The sequence below is a fragment of the Coloeus monedula genome (genome assembly GCF_965178545.1).
Source record: "Coloeus monedula genome assembly, chromosome: 11".
Lineage (NCBI taxonomy): Eukaryota > Metazoa > Chordata > Aves > Passeriformes > Corvidae > Coloeus > Coloeus monedula.
The window spans coordinates 11,709,052-11,729,418 of NC_138791.1; the positions used below are offsets into that span (position 1 = coordinate 11,709,052).

A 20,367-nucleotide genomic window follows, 5' to 3' on the forward strand; every position below is an offset into this window, starting at 1 on the left:
AACCTTCTGTGTGTAAGAGTTGTGGAGAGGGCTAGGATTGCCCCTGGGATGAGGCTGCAGGTGGGAACTGGGGCTGCCAGGGCAGAGGGCAGGCAGGAAAAGCTGCCTTTGCTCCTGCCTGTGGTTGCCCCCGCCAGACAAAGCTGTGGTGGGTGAAGATGCTGCTGCATCCTAGTACCTGGAACCAGGGCAGGCAGAGACTGGTGGCAGGGCTGATGCCCCCAGTAATGCCAGAGGCACAGCCAGGAAAAATGTATCCTCTGTGCCAAGAAAAGAACTGAGTGCTGAGCTACCCAGGCAGCCGGGGGGGATTTTAATGGGGTGGCAGAGAGCAAAAGGGTGGAGTGGGTGTCCCCCTGCAGCACTAGGGCTCCTAGTGCTCAGGCAGCCCCAGGCAGCGCAGAGTGTGCAGGAAGTGGGGTGGTGGGGGGGCACAGAGGGGGCCCTCAGGTAACACCAGCTCCTGCAGGTGGATGTGGAGTGGGAGGTGATGGAGCTGCTGTGGAGAAAGGCCCAGCCGGGACAGCAACTCCTCGTCCAGCACCTGCAATGTGGGTGGGCAGCTTAGCAGGAGTGCTGAGGGCTGTGCTGAATGCCCCACCTAGCATCCACACTGACCACATACCTGTGTGTGGGTCGGGGCGGTCTCAGGGGTCAGAAAGGGCACTCCCAGCACCCTGCCCACACGGGAAGAGTGCTTGTGGTCGCCCAGGGCCGGGCACAGCAGCAGTGTCAGGTGCACCTGGAGCTGTTCTGGGAAGGCTGGGAAGGAACAGGGGGAAGGAGAGATTGCAGGGGTCAGGAAGCATGGCTGGGGTGGTGGAGGTGTTGGGGGACAGCTCACCCGTCCTAGGCTGGAGCTGGAGGAGAGCACAACCCCCCACAGTGCCCAGCACCCGGTAGCGCGTCAGGGTGCTCTTCACATCCTTCCTGGCCAGACTGTGGCGTCCTGGGGCCGGCACTGGCACCACCTGCAGAACACAGCCCTCAGCACTCCCTGGGGTACCCCCTGTACCCTCAGACTGATGGCACCCCCTTACCATGGCTCTGTCCCCGTGCTGCTGCCAGCACAGCCCAGTGCGGATCTCACCCTCCACCTCTGCTGGGATTCCCACGGTGATGGCACTGCAGGGTAAGGTGGTGAGAAGGGGACAGGACCCCCATGCCAGCATGGCAGGGTCCCAAGGACTCACCGATACGTGGCAGGGTACTGGCCTCTCAAGCGAGCATTGGTGAAGAACTGCTGGAGCTTCTTAGTGGTGTGGTAGCAGCTGGACAGGAGGACAAGGCCAGAATACACCCTGTGGGACACGGCTGCTCTGAGCCTTGGAGGAGGAAAGGCAGCCCCTGCTCCACCCCAGGACCTCCAGCCTGGAACCTCCTACCATACCTGGCAGGAGCCTTCACTACGTGGAGCTCAGCAGCGAGGCCCAGGCGTTGTCTCAGTGCTGGCAGCAGTGCATCCAGGCTCAGGTCCCCAGGGCGCCCTGGCAAGATGTTGGTGGGTCAGCACCCGCTGAGCCCCCCACATAGGTACTCCCGCAGACCCCCCATTCCTGTCCCGTACTCACCCAGGATGGGGAGGCCTGGGGGCTTGTTCAGTGCCAGCACAGCTCCTGGTGAGGGGAAGTTTGGTCAGGATATACCGCCCTCACTGTCTCCCCTGCCCCCATCCTCTCCTGTCGCAGGTACCTTCCCGGTGCACCACGGAGCCCTCCAACAACCTCAGTGTCTCCTTGGGGCCCAGCAGCCGCCTCCACCTGCAGGGGATGGAGTGGGCAGAGGGACACGGGTGGGACTTCCCTCAGCCACTTCCCTCAGTACCCTGCATCCCACTCAGCGTGTCCATAAACCTCACCCACCATTATCCGCCCTCCTTTCCACGCGTGTCCCCGCACCCTCATGCTTCTCCAGCCCCTCTGCGCTCACACATCTGAAACCCCATAGGTGTGTCCCCAATCCCAAAACCCCCCCATAACCCCAACCTCATAACCCCTCTGTACCCGCGCGTGCGCATCTCCAGGTGCCAGCACACCCGTGGGCGTGCACCCCGTGTACACACGCACCCCGTGTACACACGCACCCCGTGTACGGGCTCCCCCCCCGCGCGGCTCCGGGCCCCGCTGACCCCGCGGCGCGCGCTCCCGCTCCCACGCGCGCCAGCCCGCGCGCGGCGGCGGCGGCGCTCCCGGTCCCCGCCATGGCGGCACCGCCGCGCCTGCGCCGAGCGACCCCCCCGGCATCCGGAGCCGGCGGCCGCGGCCATAGAGCAGCGGAAGCGCGGGCAGAGGGTCCCGCCCGCAGGTGCGGCACGGCGGGGAGCGGCGGGCGGGGGGGACGAGACACCGCAGGGATGTCCCGGAGGGCCGGGTAGTCACGGGGAGGGAGGCCCGGGGGGCTGGTGCCGGGGCTGGGCTGGTGCCGGGGCTGCGCTGGGGGGGCGGGCAGGGAGGGCGGCCCCGCCTGACACTGTGCCTCCCCAGGACAGCACCATGGCCTCCCGCGGGGGTCCCCGCGCCGCCGGCACCGATGGCAGCGACTTCCAGCACCGGGAGCGCGTGGCCTCGCACTACCAGATGAGGTAGGTGTCCCCTTCCCCGGGACGCCGGGGGGGACACGCGACCTCAGCAGGCCCTGACGGCCCCACACTCTCTCCCCAGCGTGACCCTCAAGTCGGAGATCAAGAAGCTGATCTACACGCATGTGGTCATCTGGCTGCTGCTCCTGGCCCAGATGGTCGTGGGGCACCTCAAGCTGCTGCCCCACGACCAGGTGGCCATGCCCTACCAGTGGGAGTATCCCTACCTGCTCAGCATTCTGCCCTCCCTCCTGGGCCTCCTGTCCTTCCCCCGCAACAATATCAGCTACCTGGTACTCTCCATGATCAGCACCGGCCTCTTCTCCATGGCTCCCCTCATCTACGGAGCCATGGAAATGTTCCCCATGGCGCAGCAGCTGTACCGCCACGGCAAAGCTTACCGCTTCATCTTCGGCTTCTCGGCCGTCTCTGTCATGTACCTGGTGGTGGTGGTGGCTGCGCAGGTGCATGGCTGGCAACTCTACTACAGTAAGAAGCTGCTGGACTCCTGGTTCACTAGCACGCAGGAGAAGAAGAAAAAATGAGTGGGGATAGGTGGGCTCCGTGAGGTGCTGAAGCTCTGCAGTTCAGTCCTGTGGGGCGGCGCTGGCGCAGCTCCGGTGGGTGGGGAATCCTCGGGGACCACAGGGTGGGTGTCTGAGCCACACCACGGCCATGGGCTCGCATGCAAGGGGGGAGACCCCCGAGGGCGGGGGCCGTGGAGGTTCCCTGGGGTGCGTGCCCCTTCCTCCGCGTGTTGCTCTATGGAAATAAAGCACCGTCCGCGCTCCCACGCGTGTCTGCGCCGCAGGAAGCGCCGCTTGGCAGCGGGGTGGGGGGGGCGGCGGGGCCGCACGTGCCGGTGGAGGAATGCGGCGGGGCCGGCCCGGGGCGGGGCGGGGAGCGGCGGCGCTCGGCCATGGGGCGCCCGGTGCTGCTCGCCGCTGTCGCCGCGCTGCTGTTGCTGCTGCCACCGACCGGGACCGGGGCCGTCGTGACCCGCCTCCGGGTCTCCGCCAACTTCGTGAGCGCCGGGGAAAGGAGGTGGCGGGGGACGATGGGAGGTGGGCGGCGGCGCGCTCACCCCCGTCTCTTTGCTTGCAGGAGTGCCGGGCCACCGGTGAGTAGCGGCGGGGCAGGGCTATCAGCGCGGGGCTGCTCCTGCCCGGCGGTACCAGCTCCAGGGTGCGGCGGGATGGTGGGGCTTTCCCCGTCCGCGGCTACTGGGTCCTGGAGGATGGGGTGGGGCGGGGGGGCTCTCCCGGTTTCCGGGGCACTGAGCTCCCCGCTTCCGAGGACTCCCGATCCCCGAGACTTCCTGGCCCGCGGGGCTCCCCACTTCCAAAGACTCCGGATCCCCGGGGGTCCCCGTTTCCGAGGACTCGCGGTCCCCAGGGATTCCCGCTTCCGACGACTCCGAATCATCGAGGTTCTCGGTTTGCCAGGACTTTGAATCCCCGGGGCACCTCCCTTCCGAGTACACCTCCCCGGGACTCCCCGGGGCTCTCTCCCTTCCAAGCACTCCCAGTCCCCAGGGCTCCTGCTGCCTGCGGGACCACCGGCGCACGGCCGCCGCCCTTCTGCTCTCCCCCTGCAGCCGACAGGACGCTGAGCCGCCTCCGCTGCCGCCGCCCGTCCCGCCCTGGGCCGCCGCTGGAGCCGCCCGCCCTGTCGCTGAGCCGTGCCCGGCTGTGCCTGCCCGCGCAGCCCTGCCAGCCCTGCCTGCGGGTGCGCCTGGCCCTCCCCACCTCAGGTACGGGCGGGGGTGGCGGGGCCGGGCATCCCCGCGGCGGCGGGGGACACACCCCGTCCCCTCACCCGTATCAGAACCCCACGCCGGTTTCTCGCAGAGCTCGGCGGTGTCCGGGGACTGCAGCTCACCTTCCTGGAGCTGGGCTCCAGCCGGGCTGGCTGGCTGCAGGTTTGGCAGCGACGCCGGGCGTTGGGCAGCTCAGCGGTGAGTCTCGGGTGGGCGGTGGAGCCGGGGATCACCAAGGCCTGGGATACCCCCACTGACCCCCTGCTACCCGCAGTGGCAGGTGCAGTTCGATTGCTTCCCGGCAGAGAGCGGGCGGCAAGTCCTTGTCTCCCTCCGCACCATCCCAGACCGGGGCTTGGCCCTAAGCTGCAGCCATCTGGTCACCGCTGAGCCACCCGGTGAGACTGAAGGGCTTGGGAGGTGTCCTGGTGGGACACCGGTGCCAGCTGACCCCCTGCTTGCTCTGTAGGGCCTGTCTTTACCCATGCGTGGGTCCCTGAGGTGCGGGCCATTGAGGTGTGGGTGCCCGAGGGTCCTGCCCTCATGGTGCGGCTGTGCCACCAGCTGGCCCTGGAGTGTGAGGAGCTGCCCCGGCCCTTCCACCAGCAGGTAACGGCTCTGCCCCTGACAGCCTCATCCCAGACTGGGGGACACACTCCCTGCCAGCTGATGCTCCCTCCATGTTGCAGGTGCTGGTGCCAGGAGGCCACCACATCTCACTGCCGTATGAGTTCCTGGTGCCCTGCCTATGCATTGAGGTGGGTTGCCCACCCTGAAGCCACCAGAGCCTCATTGTCTGCCCTCACAGGAGGGGTGGGGGCATATCCTGCCCTGACCATCCTGCTCTGCTGCCCCAGGCCTCCTACTCCCACCACGACAGCCCACGGAGCAAACACTGCCCCTTCCATGACCGGCCAGATGCCTGTGAGTGCCTGGGGGGAAGGGAGCCGAGTTCCAGGGTTGTTTCTCGGTGTCTCCCTACCCCACTGATGCGGTGCCCCACAGATGGTCCCGAGCTGTGGTCCTCGGTGCGCTTCCACGACTACAGCACCAGCAGCAAGGACCAGATGGTGATGGTGCTGAGTGCCAGCTGCCCCCTGCGCCCACGGGCCACCCTCTGCTGGAGGGAGGCAGCAGATGAGGCTGCACCCTGTCACGACATCCCCAATTCTACAGCCAGTGAGGATGAGCAGGTGAGGGCTCCCGATCTTGAGGTGTCACAGGATGTGGGACCTTGCCACCAGATGGGGCATCCACTGGATCTCAGGGTCTCTCTAGGGCAATGGGTGAGCACTGGGGTGCCTGTGGGCTATGTGGGTCAGAGTGACACACTCCATTTGTTCCAGGTGTACATACTGGACAAGGTGGATGTGCACCCCCAGCTCTGCTTCCGAGTAAGCTCCTGTGGGTGGGTGAGCACCACCTCAGAAGGGGCTGGGGGGCTGTGGTTGGTGAGGGCAGCTCACCCTGTCCTTTGTTGATCCCACCTCCCCTCAGTTCTCCTACAAGAACATCAGCCACGTGGAGTGTCCCCACCAGCCAGGTGAGCCCTAGGGGCAGAAGGCAGCCCTGGGCTAAGCATAGGCCTGCCCTGGGGTCCCTTGCACCACTTACCCTATTTGGCATCTTGCAACCTCCTCTCTCTCTCTGGTGGCTGCAGAGACTGCCTGGAATGTCTCAGTGAGTGTCTTGGGGCTCCAGCTGCGCCTGCGCCTCACCTCCCGCATCCCTGCAGCCTTCAGCGCAGCCCTGTGCCAGCGCCGGGGTGGGCAGTGTGAACCCGAGGCCCCACTCTACACTATCACACAGGTGAGTGGTGCGGGGCTGGGAGGGACATGGTGGGGACACACCCGCACTGACGCTGCCCTTGTGCTTTGCAGCCAGAGGGCTCTGCTCCAGGGGAGCTGGCGCTGCTGCTGCCGGTGCGGGTCCTGGGCAGCTGTGTGCTGGTAAGGTGACCCCTGAGCTGGTGTCTGTGCTATGGGGGACCCAACATGGTCCCACTCTTACCCAGCCCTTCCCCAGGTATGGCGCTCAGACGTGCATTTTGCTCGGAAGCAGCTGCTCTGTCCCGACGGTGAGAGGGGGTCCTGGAGAGGACTCAGGGGGCAGTGGAAATGGGCAGACACCCCATTTACTGCCCCTCTCCCAGTCTCCCACAGGCACTTTGGGCTGCTGGGGCTGGTGCTGGCACTGGGACTAGTGGTGACTGTGCTGCTCCTCAACTGCCGTGGTGCCTGGAGGCCAGATGATGGTGAGGAGCACCTGGGGGGCTGCAGGAGGGATGGCAAGAGGGGCTGGAGTGCCAGGGGGTGCCAGTTCCTGGGCTGCACGGGTCCCAGGGTGGTGGATGGTGGATGCTGTTGAATGCCAGGATGTCCGCAGGCGATGCCCGTAGGACACGGAGCTGAGCTGTCCCTGCTGTCCCCTCCATCCTGCAGGTGTCCCTGGCGGGCGCCCCGTGCTGCTGCTGTACTCACCAGACTCAGAGGAGCACCTGGGGCTGGTGTGTGCCCTGGCCGAGCGGCTGCGCGCAGGGCTGGGCTGCGACGTGCGCCTGGACCTGTGGGAAGCGGGTGGCTTGGGACAGGCGGGCGCCCTGCCCTGGCTCTACGCCCAGCGGGGGCACGTGGGCCGCCAGCGTGGCACTGTCCTCCTCCTCTGGAGCCGGGGCAGTGCCCGGCTCTTTCATCGGTGGCAGGTCGGGATGGCCGACAGGATGCCCGGGGATGCCCATGACATCTTTGGGGCAGCCATGGCCTGCCTGCATGGGGAGCTGGGGGCGGTGGGCGGCGGCGGCGGGTGGGTCCTGGCATACTTCAGCCGGCTCTGCAGCCCCCGCGATGTCCCCCGACCCCTCCGGCCCCTGCCCACCTACCGCCTGCCCCGACAGCTGCCCGGTCTGCTGGGTGCCCTGCGGGGCAGCCCCCCAGCCCCTCGCCGCTGCCGGCGGGGCAGGGCGGGGGGGCTTCTGCATCGGCTGCTGGAGGTGGGGGCTGGGGAGGGTAGTCCCCTGCACCGGCCCCCCGGGGCAGCTGCTGGCACCTGAGTACCCGGGCTGGGCCTGAGCTGGGCATGGCTGCAGGGCTGGGCACAGCCCCCGGTGAGGGCAGGGGCTCTGCCAGGAAGAGGCAAGGCTCAGGTGAGCGTGTGCCCACTGCGGCGGCAGGAGGGGTACCCAAGGGTGCCCCGGGAAGGGGCCGCGGGGGTCCAAGCAGGACTGGCCTCAGTCATGGAGTGTGCTGCAGGGGCTGGACTGAGCATCCAGATGGTCATCTGTGGCCAGGAGTGGAGATGCTGTCCCGAGCAGGGGCAGCTTTATTCCCATACAGGGACCTGCTCTAGAGGAGAGCCCGTAGAAGCCCCTTTGGACGCCACAGCCAAGCGAGCCGTTGGGGTGGTGCAGGAAGAAGCTGAGAGATGGGGAGGCTCCCTGCCCTGCCCAGGCACAGGTGGCTAGAGGGCTGGTGCTGGGCACAGCCCGGCCCTGCTCTTTGCCTCGACATTGCCAGCAGGACTTGGTCTGGGGTGGGAGCAATAAAGGTGTCATTTTACCCTGCCCTGTTGTCTCTCTGGTGTACCACGGGGGATTTGTTGGTGCCTTGGAGGGTTGAGGGCTGCCCAGTGCTCCTCTGCTGCACGGAGGGGCAAGAGGACGCACCCGGCTGGGCACAGCCTGTACCGGCACGGCTGCCACACCGTGTCCCACAGCCGCTGTGGCTGCCTGGGGCCAGCCTGGCACCGTTCCCGTGCTATGGAGCCAAATCGTCCCTGTGGGGCCCCAAGCCCTCCCAGGGGTGGCGGGGCACGGAGCCCTCCGTGGTCGGTGCGGGAGCAGGAGGCCCCACCCCAGGGCGGTTGCTGACGCCACGCAAGGACCCGGGTGTCCGGGATCAGAGCAGGAAGCGGGAGCCGTCGGCGGCGGCGGGGCCCGTGGAGCCAGGAGAGGGGCTGTTGGGGAGTAGCCGGCGTGGGGCCGGGGCACCCCAAGGCCCCGGCCCCACCATGCACGCACTGGGACAGCTTCTGCTGGTGCTGGTGGTGGGGTCGGCGGGTGGCCGTGGGGACCCCCGCGATACCCTGGCCTGCTCCCAGGTGAGTTGGTGTCACCAGCACGCAGGCGTCAGGCACCTGGCACCACCACCGGCCTCACCCCTGCCTCCCCCAGGGCCTCACCTGCCGCCTCTTGGGTAAGTGCCATCACCATGCCATGGCCCCCGCCCCACCCAGGACATGGGCACCCCACCCCCATGCCGCCCTCTCTGTCCCCCCAGACACCGATGTGCTGTGCGGGACAGAGCCGCCGGGGCCCAGGCACGGGCTGGCCCCGGCTCGTCTGCGGCTGGAGCCGGCACTGCGCTGCACCGAGCCCACGGCCTGTGTGCCCTGCCTGGAGGCACGCGTGCGCCTGGCCTTGCCACCTGCCGCCAGCACCGCCACCGAGCCCCGCCGCTCCGTGCTGCCAGGCACCCCTGGGACAGAGGATAGCGGTGATGGGGGACAGCGGCCACCAGCGACTGGAGCCACCTCATCCCAGCCCAATGTCACTGGGCTGCTGCTGCTCTCTGGGCACGCGTACGCCTCATCCCGCTGTGTGGCCGTGGAGGTTTGGGCACCCTTGGGCCCTACGCTGCGTGGCCGAACCGTGGTATGTAGATGCGGGGCACTGGGGATGGGTGTCCCAGCACTGTCAGTCCCTGGGCACCGGGGATGTGGGCACTGGCACCAGCGCATCCCTGTGGCACGGTGGTCCTGTTCCCGTGCCTCAGGGAGGTGGGTGCTGGTGGTGCCGGTGCCTCACCGCAGTGGGGTGGTGGTTTTCCTGCCCAGGGTTGGGTGATCTTCCGGTGCTTCGAGGCACCGCTGGGCTCTGTACTCCACGTCACGGCATACACGAACTCACGGGGCCGGCAGAGGCTGAGCCAGCAGCAGCGGGTGCCAGGTGAGCCCCAGCAGATCCCCTGCAGTGGCCCCAGCCCCCCTGCCCACTGATTCCCTGTCCCCACAGACTGTTCGTGGCCCGCAGCACAGGCTGCTGTCCCCCAGTGTCAAGGTAGGTGCTGGTGTCACCCCGCCTTAGTTTGCATCCCCCGGGGAGAGCTGGGCAGTGGATACCTGGGGTGAGAGTGACCCTGGGGGTGCCGTGCCCTGTGCCGTGGTGCTGGGCAGGCAGTGTCAGCAGCTGGGTGGCCTGAACTGCCTCTTATACAGTGCCCAGGCTGTGGGTCTCCCCGGGGCAGAAGGAGGTGGTGGTGGAGGTGCAGGGGGCTGCAGCGGGGCACAGCTACACGCTCCGGCTCTACCACAACAATAGCCATGGCACCAGTGGGCCAGGGCGTGCAGTGACCGCGGTGAGTATGGACCCTGTTCCCTGAACCCCCACCCTGTCTGTTTTCTGGTTGCTGCCCCCCTCCCGCTTCCCGAGAAGCCGTGTCTGTGTTATAGGCGGTGTGCTGGGAGAGGGTCCCCTGGGAGCGGATCCCCCTGGGTGACGCTGCTGGTGGCGATTTGCCACGGGGTGACCCACATCTGGTTGCTGGTAGCAGAGCAGTCCCATGAGCTATGTCCTGCCCGCCGATGAGGTGCTGCCCTGCCTCTGCCTGCAGGTGGGCATCCAACTGGGCACTGGAGGGGTGGCAGGATGCCACTAAAGAGGGACTCCAATCTCTATGTATCTCCCTCTGATGTCCCAAGGGAGCCAGCCACAGCATGGATACTTTTCTTGTCTCTCTCCTCACTCCCAGGTCTGGCCAGAAACCCAGGACCCACTGCGGGCCACCATGTGCCCCTTTTCTCATGGTACCTTCACTCTGAGACTGGGCTGTAGGGGGCTGGGACACAGGGGGACCTAAGGGGACACCACATGGGGTGACACCCCACTCCTGGTGCCTCTGCAGATGCTGAGGCCTGGGAGCGACTGTGGGCACAGAGCCAGCTGGTCCTGCACATTGAGGGGCAGGTGCTCACCTGCTCCCTCTCAGCCCCCTGTGACCTCCTGGCTGAGCTGGTGCCCTGCTGGCAGCCGGTGCCCTCTGGGCCCTGCCAACCCCTCCCTGGCCTGCAGCAGCCTGCCAGGGGGCAGGTGAGTGGGGCTCAGTGGGGCTCTGTGGGGCACTGCGATCTTTGTGAAGGATGGTGGTGACAGTTATGGAGCATCCCTTCCACTCACAGGGACCCCAGGAGTTTGGAGGGCTGTGGCCACACCCCAACCTCTGCGTGCAGGTAGGACACCACTCTGCCCCACAGCTGTCCCATGGGCAGCCCCACATCACCCCCAGGCACTGTTAATCCACTCTCTGGGGCAGGTGTGGAGCGGTGGGCAGGTCCGGCTGACCCAGTGCCTGCGGGACCGTGAGTACTGCTGGGGTGGGAGGGTAGGGGCAGCCTGTGGGTCCAGCTGGCAGGGAGCCCTCCTTGGCCTCCCCTCGCCACCTCCCCAGCCCCCTGGCACATTCCCAGGAGCGCTGCCCGGCCGCCCCGATGACCTCCTGCTGCTGGAACACGGGGGGAATGCCTCACTGTGTGCTGTGGAGCGGGGTGCCTGCACACCCCTTGCCAGCTTCACCAGCACGGTAAAGGGGAAGGGACCCCCATGTCCTGGCATCAGTGGCACTGGTGGCACAGGGACCCCTGTGTCTGGCAGTGGTGGCACCACTGTCTGACCTGCGTGTTGTTGCAGGGAGCAGGGCACCCTGGGCTGCTGGAGCAGGATCTGCAGCAGGACGTGGCAATGGGGCAGTGCCAGCAGGTCAGTGTGAGCAGCCAGTGGGCAGTGGATAGGGACTGGACCGTGTCTGACATGTCCTTGTGTCCCCCGCAGCTGTGGCACCCTGAGAACAGCACTGGTGTTGCGCTCTGGGCCTGTCCCCTGCACAAGTGTGAGTGTCAACAGCCACAGTGGGAGAGAGGAGGGATAATGGAGGGCTGAGGGAGGGGATCCTCCTGTGGAGCCACTGGAGACCCTTGCTGGGTGCCAGGGGCCCTCGGTGGATGCAGATCCTGCCCTGCAGACCTGCGTACCCACTGGGCACTGGTGTGGATGGGGGTGCTGCTGGGGGCTGCCTGTCTCCTACTGCTGCTCTTGATGAAGAAGGAGGATATGAAAGGTGAGTGGTGCACTTCTGGGGGCTGTGTCTAGCCTGGGACCCCTCCTGGGATCTCACTGCCTCTCCTCTCCGCAGGATGGCTGAAATCCCTGAGGGCTGGCTATGGCTCTAAGGGTGAGTGTGGGCTGAGCCTGGGACTTCGGTGGGAGTGGGCAGTCTATGCCTCTCCCAGAGGGGTCAGAGGGCAGAGCGGGGTGGTCCCCCACCAGGACTACTTCATGTTTGCCTGCCCAACAGGGTAGGTAGGGGTCTAGGGAAACAGAAGAGGGTGAGAACCCTCTGGGGGGTGGGAGGCAGGCTGCAATCTGCCTCCCACCATGTCTGTCCCTTAGGGTGGGTAAAGGGTTCGGCAAGGGGATTGGGGGCTGACTAGGGGATGGATCCCACATCAGTGGTGGTCTCAGCTGCTTCCCATTGTGGCAGTTCTTTAGCTTGGGTACAGGGGGTGCTGCAGAGCTTGGGCGACAGAGGCAGGGGATGGTCTCCCCCAGCGTGGGTGCTTCCCGGCGTGCCTCCCGCCGTAGGATGGGTGTAGGGTGCCTAGGGGGATGCAGACACTGATGATCCCCCCCTCAGGTCCGCTGCAAGGCCGGCGGGCACTGCTGGTGCACGCAGCAGAGCCGGTGGCGGAGCGGGCAGCCTGTGCCTTGATGGCAGCTCTGCACTCACTGGGGCTCACAGTGGTGGCAGCACCGGGGGGTGGCAGCGGGGTAGCGACTTTGGGGCCACTGCCCTGGCTGCATGCCCAGCACCACCGGGCACTGCGTGACAGCGACACCATCATCCTCCTCCTCTCTCCGGCGGCCGTGGCTGCTGCACACCAGTGGGACACTGGGGCCAAGGTTGTGCCAGAGTCCGGGGCTGCTGAAAGCAGCCTTGGGCCCCGGCACAGTCCTGGCCCCGATGATGTCCCCACCGTGGCACCCTGCGAGGTGTTTGCGGCGGCTCTGTCCTGTGCCATGCCAGGGCTGGCGGCGGCCCACGGGCGCTATGTGGTGGCTCGGCTGGAGGCCTTGGTGCCGGCGGTGCCCCCAGCGCTGCGGGCAGCCCCTGCCTTTGCGCTGCCCAGCGGGATGGAGGGGTTCTTGCAGGCACTGGCAGGCCCAGCTCGGCGGCGGGGCCGGTGGCCGGAGCCATACGTGGCAGCGGTGGCCGAGGCTCTGCAGCGGGCAGTGGGGGAATAAAGGGGTGACATTGCTTTTGCTGAGTGTGAGTCCAGCTCTGAGTCCAGCAGGGACTGGGATGGGCTGGGAAGGGGTAATGGGGTGGACTCGGATGACGTGGAGAGGGGTGTTAGGGAGGTATAGGGGGATGGGGACAGGAAGGGGGCTAGGCTGTTTGGGGCGTGAAGAGGAAGGGGGTTTGGTTGGTTGGAGGGTGAATGGGGAACTGGACGAATTCGGGGTGGTGGTGGGGAACTGGACTAGCTCACTGGGGGATGATTGGCAACTGAGATCGTTTGGGGGAAAGTGTGAGAAGAAATTGGACCGGTTTAGGGTGAGATGAGGGGGAACCGGGCAGATTTGGGTACAGTGAGAGGGAACTGGACCAGTTTGACTGGATGGGAGGGGAGGTCAACCGGCCTGGTTTGGCTGGGGATTGGGGGGAATGTTTGAGGGCCCCGCCCAGGCCAGGCGGGCACTGGGCCGGTGTGCTCCCGGAAGCCGGCCCCCCTCCGTACGGAGTCACCGGCCGCGGCCCATCCGCGCTACCGCCGCCGGGGGCCCTTGGCCGCGGCCCCTTTAAGGCGCGGGTGGGCGGGCCCAGCGGGCGGCGCGGATTGGCTGAGAGAGGAGGGCCGGCGGCGGCCGCGCGCGGCCATTGGCGGGGGCGGCGGGCGCTGAGTCAGCGGGCGCGGCCCACGTGGTGCGGGCGGGGCGGGCGGACGATGGGGCCGCTGGCGCTGCTGCCGCGGGCGCCCCGGCGCGGGGGGCCCGGGCTGGGGGGGGCCTTCCTGGGGGCCGCCCTCCTCGGGGGAGTCCTGCTGGCGGTTCACGCCGACCCCGAACCCCACCGCGACGGGGCCGAGCCGTGCCGAGCCTGCCGCGGCCTCGCCGACAGCTTCAGCAGGGTGCGGGGCGGGGGGGCACAGGAATGATGGGGGCCACGGCGAGGGGGCACACGGGGGAGAATGGCACCGAGGGGGGTGGGGTGACACAGGCGCTGCTGGGGGGGAGCTGGGGGCGAGGGGACAGTGACCGGGGGGACCCACGGGTGGGAGACAAGGGGGACACGGCCTGGAGGTGACAGTGAGCAGGGCCTAAGGGGGTCCTGGGTGGGGTGATGTGGGTGGGGGGCCCAGAAGCATCACAGGCCGGGTGGGTAAGGGTGGTGACAGGGCCCGGTAGAGGGGTGGCTTGGGGGGGACAGTGGTGAAGTGGAGGCACTCCTACAGTATTTCCAGGGACACAGTGACTGGGCTCTGGGGAGGGGAGAGGGTGGCAGGTCCCTGGAAGTGACGTGTCTGGTGGGAGCCTACGGGTAGAGGTGTTGTTGGGGGGGTCCCATGCCTGCACTGCCACTCCACCATGCACCCAGGGCCTGGAGAGGACAGAGCATGAGGGCTTTGGTGGGGGTAACACAGCCTGGGAGGAGGAGAAGCTGTCCAAGTACCAGCACAGGTAAGTGACCCCAGCGAGGGGCTGGGGGAGCCCAGCTGCCCTAGAAGATGTCCCACACTGGCTCGTGCTCCTGCAGTGAGACCCGTCTGCTGGAGGTGCTGGAGGGTGTCTGTGCCCCCTCAGACTTCGCCTGCCACCAACTGCTGGAGCGGAGTGAGGAGCATGTGGAGCAGTGGTGGTTCCATGAGTGAGTCTTGGAACAGGGCCATGGGGGCACAGGGGATGACAGAGGACTGAGTGCTGTATCTCCCCTTCCCCAGGCGGCAGCAGCACCCTGACTTTTTCCAATGGCTGTGTGTGGACAGGCTGATGCTTTGCTGCCCGCCCGGCACCTATGGCCCGGACTGCCGGTGTGAGTAACTGTGGGATGAGCAGGGTGCTGGCAGGGCTGGAGGGGCTTCCCTGGCTGCTGCCCCCCGCCCCGGCTGCCAGCCGGCTGGTCTCTCCTTGTGCAGCCTGTGCCGGTGGGCCCCGGCAGCCCTGCAGTGGCAACGGGCGATGCGATGGTGACGGCACACGCCACGGCACCGGCCTCTGCGTCTGCAGCCCGGGCTACGGTGGCCCCTTCTGTGCCGAGTGTGGTGACGGCTACTACGAGGCCTCGCGGAACAAGAGCCACCTCGTGTGTGCTGGTAGGTGAGGGTTCTCCCGGTGCTGCCCAGGCCCTGGGTACAGACAGCTCCCCCCTGGCTGTGTCCACACCTGCCCTTCCTTCCCGCAGAGTGCTACCAGGCATGCGGGCGCTGCACGGGGCCTGAGGACTCCAGCTGCCTTCGCTGCAAGAGGGGCTGGGTGCTGCACGAGCACCGCTGCATTGGTGAGTGAAGGCCGGGGTGAGCTCGGGGCTGTGAGGGCTGCGTCCCCAGAGCCAAGGCTCAGTGGGGCCATCCCCATCTCTCCTGCAGACATAGATGAGTGTGGCACAGAGATGGCGCATTGCCGAGCCAACCAGTACTGCGTCAACACAGAGGGCTCCTACGAGTGCCGAGGTCAGAGGGAGGTGGGGGGTTTTCGTGCAGGTGGCTCTTCCCTGCTTGGGCCAACCATGGCTGGGCTGGGAAGGACCTCCAGCAGCAACCCTGGCTCCTTTCCCTGAGGCAGACTGCTCCACGGCTTGCATCGGCTGCATGGGTGCTGGGCCGGCTCGCTGCAAGAAATGCAACAAGGGCTACTGGCGGGACGGAGCCAAGTGCCTGGGTGAGTGCCTCCCGTGGACTGGGGGGCCATACTGTCCCCTCCTCACTGCCCAAGCTCTGGCTGAGCTCTTCTTCCCCCCAGACGTGGATGAGTGTGCCAGTGCCGAGGAGCCGGTGTGCACAGGGGTGCAAGAAGTGTGTGAGAACACAGAGGGCAGCTACCGCTGTGTCTGTGCCCGAGGCCACATCCGCCGAGATGGGCAGTGCGTTGAGGACAAGCCCCCTGGTATGGCCTAATGCAATGTAGGGGAACATGGGCATTCAGCAGGGGGTGTGGGACACAGTGGGGGGCTCTTGCTGCTCAGCTGTGCCCTCCCACGAGTGTTGTCCATGCAGATGCCCCAGAAAAGGGCTTCTTTGATGACGTGACTGATGATGAGGTGGTGGTGCTGCAGCAGATGTTCTTTGGTGTGATGATCTGTGCCCTCGCCACGCTGGCTGCCAAGGGTGACATGGTCTTCACCGCCATCTTCATTGGCGCTGTGGCTGCTATGGCTGGCTACTGGCTCTCTGACCGCAGTGACCGTGTCCTCGATGGCTTCATGAAGGGCAGATAGCTCTGGAGCTGCTGGGCACAAGCGGAGGGGCAGGCTCAGCTTGGGGTGCAGGGCCTCCCCCAAGCAGGGCTGGCTGCCAAGGCCGCATCCTGCACACGATGCTGTGCCTTGCATGCGTCCCCCAGCCCCCCCTTAGCATAGGGTCTCGTTTTCCCTGTCCCTGCAGAATGAACCAGGAGTACCTGATCCTGGGGGCTCCCACACAGCCCCCTCTGGCTGGAGAGGTGATGCCAGGCAGTGCAGCATCATGTGGGGGGCACAGCATGCTGCCCCCAGCTCCTCGTGCTCTGGAGGAGAGGCCTGGCATCGTGACAGGTGAGGGGGTGGTGGGGCAGGTGAGGGGGTGATCCTGCTATCTGCACCCAGCCTGGGGCTTCTGGCCCTATAGGACTCCCCTCCCATGAGGCCATTCCCTGTGGGGGAGTGGGGGGCTGGGTCCCCCCATGCCCTGAGCTGTGGGGCTGGGAGAGCTGCCCCCCCCATCCCACCCCTCTTCCCCACCTCCCTGGGCAGAGCCCATCTCCCCTCCCAGGCTGGGGGGCCAGGGGCCCCTTGCCACTGGCAGGGTGCTGTGCTGGTGAGGGGGCCCTGCTGGATGCATGAGTGTGGCTGTTGCATTTGTCCGTGGTTTGTTCGTCGGGGTGTGCCCATCTGTCTGTGTGTCCATATCTCAGGAAATAAAGTTCTGCACACCCAGCTTGGCTACTCAGGGTGGGAACTGGCAGGGATTGGGGGTGCTGCTGCCCACCACCGCTTTCACATGCCAACAGGACCGTCTCCTCCCAGCATAAACTCTTTATTTCTCTCGTTTGGCACAAATGGAACCGGCCCCTGCCCGGCCCTACAGGGGCACAGGATCAGACCCCCCGCACCCTCACACTGGGCTCATTGTCCTCCTGCGCCCCCAGTCTCTGCCTGTCGTGGGCTCAGAGCTCAATGGTGTCGCTGGAGAGGCTGCGGGAGTCCACCGCCTTGCCAAGGGCTGGGAAGGCGCGGGGAGCCTCGCGCTCCCAGCCGGGGGCTCCAGCGGGCACCAGGAGCGGGGCCCGGCTGGGCGCCTCGTCCAGGGGCAGGCTGTCGGGCGAGGACAGCCCATGGCGCCAGGGGTTCCAGCTGATCTTCAGTGAGCTGCTCTCCAGCGAGCTGGCTGAGGCGGTGACGGTGACAGTGACGGTGCCGGGGGGCTGGCAGGGGCCGTGCAGCTCCGTGAGCGAGCTGCACCGCACCATGCGCCCCAAGCGGGGGGTCTTGTCAGGGACGGGGGAGCCGTGCAGTGAGGAGCCGGAGCCGCGGCGGGGCCGGCCGAAGAGGCCGTCGTGCAGGAGGTGGCGGCGGCAGAGCGCCTGATCGATGCTGCGGCGCAGGTCGATGGGGGACGGCGGGCGGAAGATCAGCTCCCCCAGCGAGGGGGATGAGCCCTGCTCAAAGGCGGCGCAGGAGCGGGCGGCCAACATGTTGGGGCACTTGGGGCTGAGCCCCGGCATCCCGGTGCCAGCTGCCCAGGCCTCGTTGCTGTCCTTCAGAGCCCGCAGGGGCAGCTGCTCCGCCGGGTTGCGGATGAGGCTCTTGGAGATGTCATTGGCAGGTGTCCGCTCCACACCGGTGCCACCGGTGCTGCCACCGGCCCAGTCGTAGCAGTTGTTGGGGTATTCGGGCGCTTCAGCTTTGCGGCCGGCGAAGAAGTACCGCAGTGCCTTGGCCCAGCAGGAGTGGCCGGCGGGGCTCCGGCGGCGGCACCGGCCGCACACAGGCTCGGCGGCGGCCGCCAGCAGCGCCAGGGCCGTGCCCAGCTCGCCGATCCGCAGCCAGAGCTGTGCCGCCCAGCTGGGCCGGGAGAAGCGCCCGGGGGGGCCCAGGACCCCTCGCAGCCACACAGCGCTGTAGAGGTGCAGCCCGCAGACCGGCAGCCCCGCCACCGCTGCCGCCAGAAGCGCCCGCGCCCCCGGCTGCGGCCCCGGCCCCTCGCAGGGCGCCCGCAGCACCCGCCAGCACCCCCAGAGCCCCCCCAGCAGCAGCAGAGCCCCCGCCACGCAGCCCAGCGCCTGCAGCCCCAGCGCGGCGGTGAGGCCCAGGCGCGGCGGCAGCAGGTCGGCGGCCCCCATCACCGTAGTCTGCAGGGCAGCAACAGCCCCCAGCGCTGGCAGCCCCTGCAGCCGGGCTGGCAGCAGCTGAAGCTGGGCCAGGCGCTGCAGCCGCTGGAGCAGGAGGGCATAGGCGGCGAGCAGCAGGGGGAAAGGGGCTGTGCTGAGCATCAGCAGGGCCGGGGCGGGCAGGCGGCCCAGTGCCCCATAGGGATCCAGCAGCAGGAAGGTGGCCCGCAGCAGACAGGCGGCCAGCAGCAGTCCGTGAGCCCCCACAACGTGGCGCAGGTGTGGGGGCCGCAGGATGGCTGTCCCCGCCAACCCCGCCAGGCAGCCCAGTGCCAGCAGCAGGAAGACGGCAGCCACTCCATAGACATGGGCCTCCCAGGAGAAGCCCAGCTGGTGCTGCAGCTCGGCCCAGCGCAGCCCGGTCGCGTTGGCCCCCGGCGGCGGGGGGGCACGGCTGGGCTGTGGCTGCGGCGTTGATGGATCTCGGGGGGCTGGCTGAGGCGTCATCCCTGCCCGTCGCCAGGTGGCCGAGGGGGTCGCAGTGCTGGAGGCTGGGGTCTGCGTCCCTGGCGTGTCTGCAGGTAGGAAGGACGGGAACGGTCGGGGGGAGTGGGGGCCCACACCTGTACCCCACACTGGGATGCATCAGCTGTGGCACCCCAACACTACAGCGGGGGATGCCCTGTGCTGGCAGGGGCTATGCCCACCGGTGCCTCCCGGGGTTCTCTGTCAGGACGCGCAGTGCACTGCACATCCCCGGTCACGTCCCCCACCCCCTTGGGGAAGCCCCCACCCACCGAGCATTTAGCGCTAATCCCTGCGGGCAGGAGTAGATTAAGGCCGTTGTCAGGTGCAATCCTGATTGAAGGTGTCACTGTGTCCCGGCTGGGCAGCCCAAGATAGCTGCCATCCCCCCCACCAGCCCCGACGCCCCAGGGATAGGCTTCCACAGCATCTGCAGAACGGATGCACTTGGACGCAGCCCTGTATCACCTGGGTGCCTTGTCTCGAGCGTCCCCGTGGTGGGATGTGCCGTTGGCTGTGGGGTCGTCTTGGTGGCATTTGGGACGCTCACAGGGCCCACGGCGCCCCGAACCTGCTGTGGGGAGCCGACGTCCTCCTCGGGCAGCAGCCCTGCTAGAGAGAGCAGAGCAGGGCGCTGACACTTGCGGGGGCTTGGTCCCCGCCAAGGGGTCCCCCCGCACTGCTCTGGCTCCTACCTCTGCTCGGGGTGCCGGGGGTGGCCGTGCTGGAGGCGGGGGGTGGCGCAGGGCCGGTGCTGAGGACAGACTCTGGGGCGGGCTGGGGTCCCCGCTGCCCCGTCGTCCCAGGGTCCATGAGAGGGGCTGCATCCCCAGGGCTGGTGGTGGCGTGGCTGAGTGGGGCCCTCCGGGTGCTGCGTTGATGGGACGGGAGCACTCGAGTCCAGGGCTCAGCCAGCTGCCAGGACGGGGCTGTGTGGCGCAGCCGTGGGGCAGAGCTGGGCAGAGCCGGGGAGGGGCTGGGGGGCCCTCCCGTGTCCCCCCAGCTGCCCACCGGCTGCGCAGAGCCAGGGCTGGCATGGGGACCCGATGCTGGCCCCGTGCCTGTGGGATCAGAGACAGCGGCTGTGCCCAGTGGGACCGACTGGCTGCTGGCTGAAGTGAGTTGCTCATCCTGAGAGAGGCCCGGGGCCCCTGTGTGTCCCTCTGCCGCTGTGTATCCCTCTGTGTGAGCATCTGCTGTTCTCATTCCCGCCACCAGCATGGGGTTCAGGGCAATGGTGGACTGAGGGCTGGGGGTGCCGACTGTCTTGGAGACACTCTGCCTGGACAGGGACAGGTCCTGCCCTGCCCAGGGTGGCCCTGGAGAGTCTGCCCCTCTGTCCGTGGGCACCTCAGGGCCCGGTGTCCCCAGTGCAGAGCCGTGGGGCAGGGAGCTGTCCTGGCCTGCAGTCTCCTGTCCTTGCCAGGCAACAAGCGGCTCCTCTGTCACAGCCGGGACTGTGCTGCCATCCCTCCAGACCTTGGTATCAGCGCCTGTCATAGTGGTTTCCATCTCCAGGGGTGCCCTGGTGCCATCCCCCACCTGCAGCGGTGGGGACCAGTGCACGGGGTTGTTGATCCCCCAGCGCTCACTGCTTGGGGCCCCGGCACCGCTCGGCTCCCCCGATGCCTCCCAGGTGGGGGATGGGCCTGGCCACTGCTGTCCCCAGGCAAGGCTGTGCAAGGGGTCCCCACCTAAGGACAGCCCTGCTGGCAGCACCCCCTGGGCCTTGGCAGGGACCCCGGTGGCCAGGAGCATCCCCCAGGTGACGAGCTGTGCAGCAGCCATGGTGAGTACGGAGTTGGCCCTGTGGGGATGGGGGTCTGGTGAGCCAGGATCCACGGCAGCTGCCCAGGCAACTCGCGCAACTGGCCGTGAGGCTGCTGTGCCCTTGGCCACCCACTGCCCAGTGACAGAGACAGTGGCTTGGCTGTC

At 67.4% G+C, this 20,367-nt stretch overlaps 6 protein-coding genes across 7 annotated transcripts; 4 read left to right on the top strand and 2 right to left on the bottom strand.

The window, feature by feature from the left end:
- Positions 1-296: 296 nt before the first annotated feature.
- On the bottom strand, positions 297-2,222 carry RPUSD3 (RNA pseudouridine synthase D3). 2 transcript variants are annotated; one of them, XM_082288698.1, is made up of 9 exons: positions 2,129-2,222; positions 1,693-1,760; positions 1,572-1,616; positions 1,391-1,487; positions 1,194-1,271; positions 1,041-1,125; positions 845-971; positions 626-762; positions 297-544 (listed from the first exon to the last, which is right to left on the bottom strand). In XM_082288698.1, the coding sequence occupies exons 1-9, from the start codon at positions 2,200-2,202 to the stop codon at positions 374-376; spliced, it is 882 nt and encodes a 293-aa protein (XP_082144824.1). In that variant the 5' UTR covers positions 2,203-2,222; the 3' UTR covers positions 297-373. The 2 variants fall into 2 exon arrangements, with proteins under 2 accessions (XP_082144824.1, XP_082144823.1); XM_082288697.1 differs by having other exon boundaries at positions 1,194-1,301.
- Positions 2,223-2,244: 22 nt separating this feature from the next.
- On the top strand, positions 2,245-3,340 carry JAGN1 (jagunal homolog 1). Its single transcript, XM_082288699.1, has 3 exons — positions 2,245-2,304; positions 2,484-2,581; positions 2,661-3,340. Exons 2-3 carry the CDS (start codon positions 2,493-2,495, stop codon positions 3,121-3,123), a joined length of 552 nt encoding a protein of 183 aa, XP_082144825.1. The 5' UTR covers positions 2,245-2,304; positions 2,484-2,492; the 3' UTR covers positions 3,124-3,340.
- Positions 3,264-7,386, top strand: IL17RE (interleukin 17 receptor E; the record flags this gene model as incomplete). Its single annotated transcript, XM_082288789.1, has 15 exons — positions 3,264-3,642; positions 4,176-4,331; positions 4,429-4,535; positions 4,612-4,735; positions 4,807-4,946; positions 5,027-5,095; positions 5,195-5,261; positions 5,343-5,530; positions 5,684-5,731; positions 5,835-5,880; positions 5,998-6,146; positions 6,218-6,286; positions 6,363-6,414; positions 6,490-6,591; positions 6,779-7,386. 15 exons carry the CDS (start codon positions 3,264-3,266, stop codon positions 7,384-7,386), a joined length of 2,304 nt encoding a protein of 767 aa, XP_082144915.1.
- A 925-nt stretch (positions 7,387-8,311) lies between these two features.
- On the top strand, positions 8,312-12,627 carry IL17RC (interleukin 17 receptor C; the record flags this gene model as incomplete). Its single annotated transcript, XM_082288790.1, has 17 exons — positions 8,312-8,432; positions 8,506-8,527; positions 8,612-8,985; positions 9,168-9,279; positions 9,346-9,390; positions 9,549-9,688; positions 9,884-9,943; positions 10,082-10,136; positions 10,235-10,419; positions 10,509-10,559; positions 10,643-10,688; positions 10,797-10,909; positions 11,017-11,085; positions 11,158-11,215; positions 11,348-11,443; positions 11,519-11,557; positions 12,020-12,627. The coding sequence occupies exons 1-17, from the start codon at positions 8,343-8,345 to the stop codon at positions 12,625-12,627; spliced, it is 2,163 nt and encodes a 720-aa protein (XP_082144916.1). The 5' UTR covers positions 8,312-8,342.
- A 704-nt stretch (positions 12,628-13,331) lies between these two features.
- CRELD1 (cysteine rich with EGF like domains 1) lies at positions 13,332-16,513 on the top strand (the record flags this gene model as incomplete). Its single annotated transcript, XM_082288768.1, has 10 exons — positions 13,332-13,514; positions 13,982-14,064; positions 14,141-14,251; positions 14,325-14,416; positions 14,520-14,696; positions 14,786-14,881; positions 14,970-15,053; positions 15,166-15,261; positions 15,343-15,486; positions 15,597-16,513. The coding sequence occupies 10 exons, from the start codon at positions 13,332-13,334 to the stop codon at positions 15,815-15,817; spliced, it is 1,287 nt and encodes a 428-aa protein (XP_082144894.1). The 3' UTR covers positions 15,818-16,513.
- Positions 16,514-16,743: 230 nt separating this feature from the next.
- Positions 16,744-20,220, bottom strand: PRRT3 (proline rich transmembrane protein 3; the record flags this gene model as incomplete). Its single annotated transcript, XM_082288777.1, has 3 exons — positions 16,744-18,482; positions 18,901-19,041; positions 19,128-20,220. 3 exons carry the CDS (start codon positions 20,218-20,220, stop codon positions 16,744-16,746), a joined length of 2,973 nt encoding a protein of 990 aa, XP_082144903.1.
- Positions 20,221-20,367: the final 147 nt, after the last annotated feature.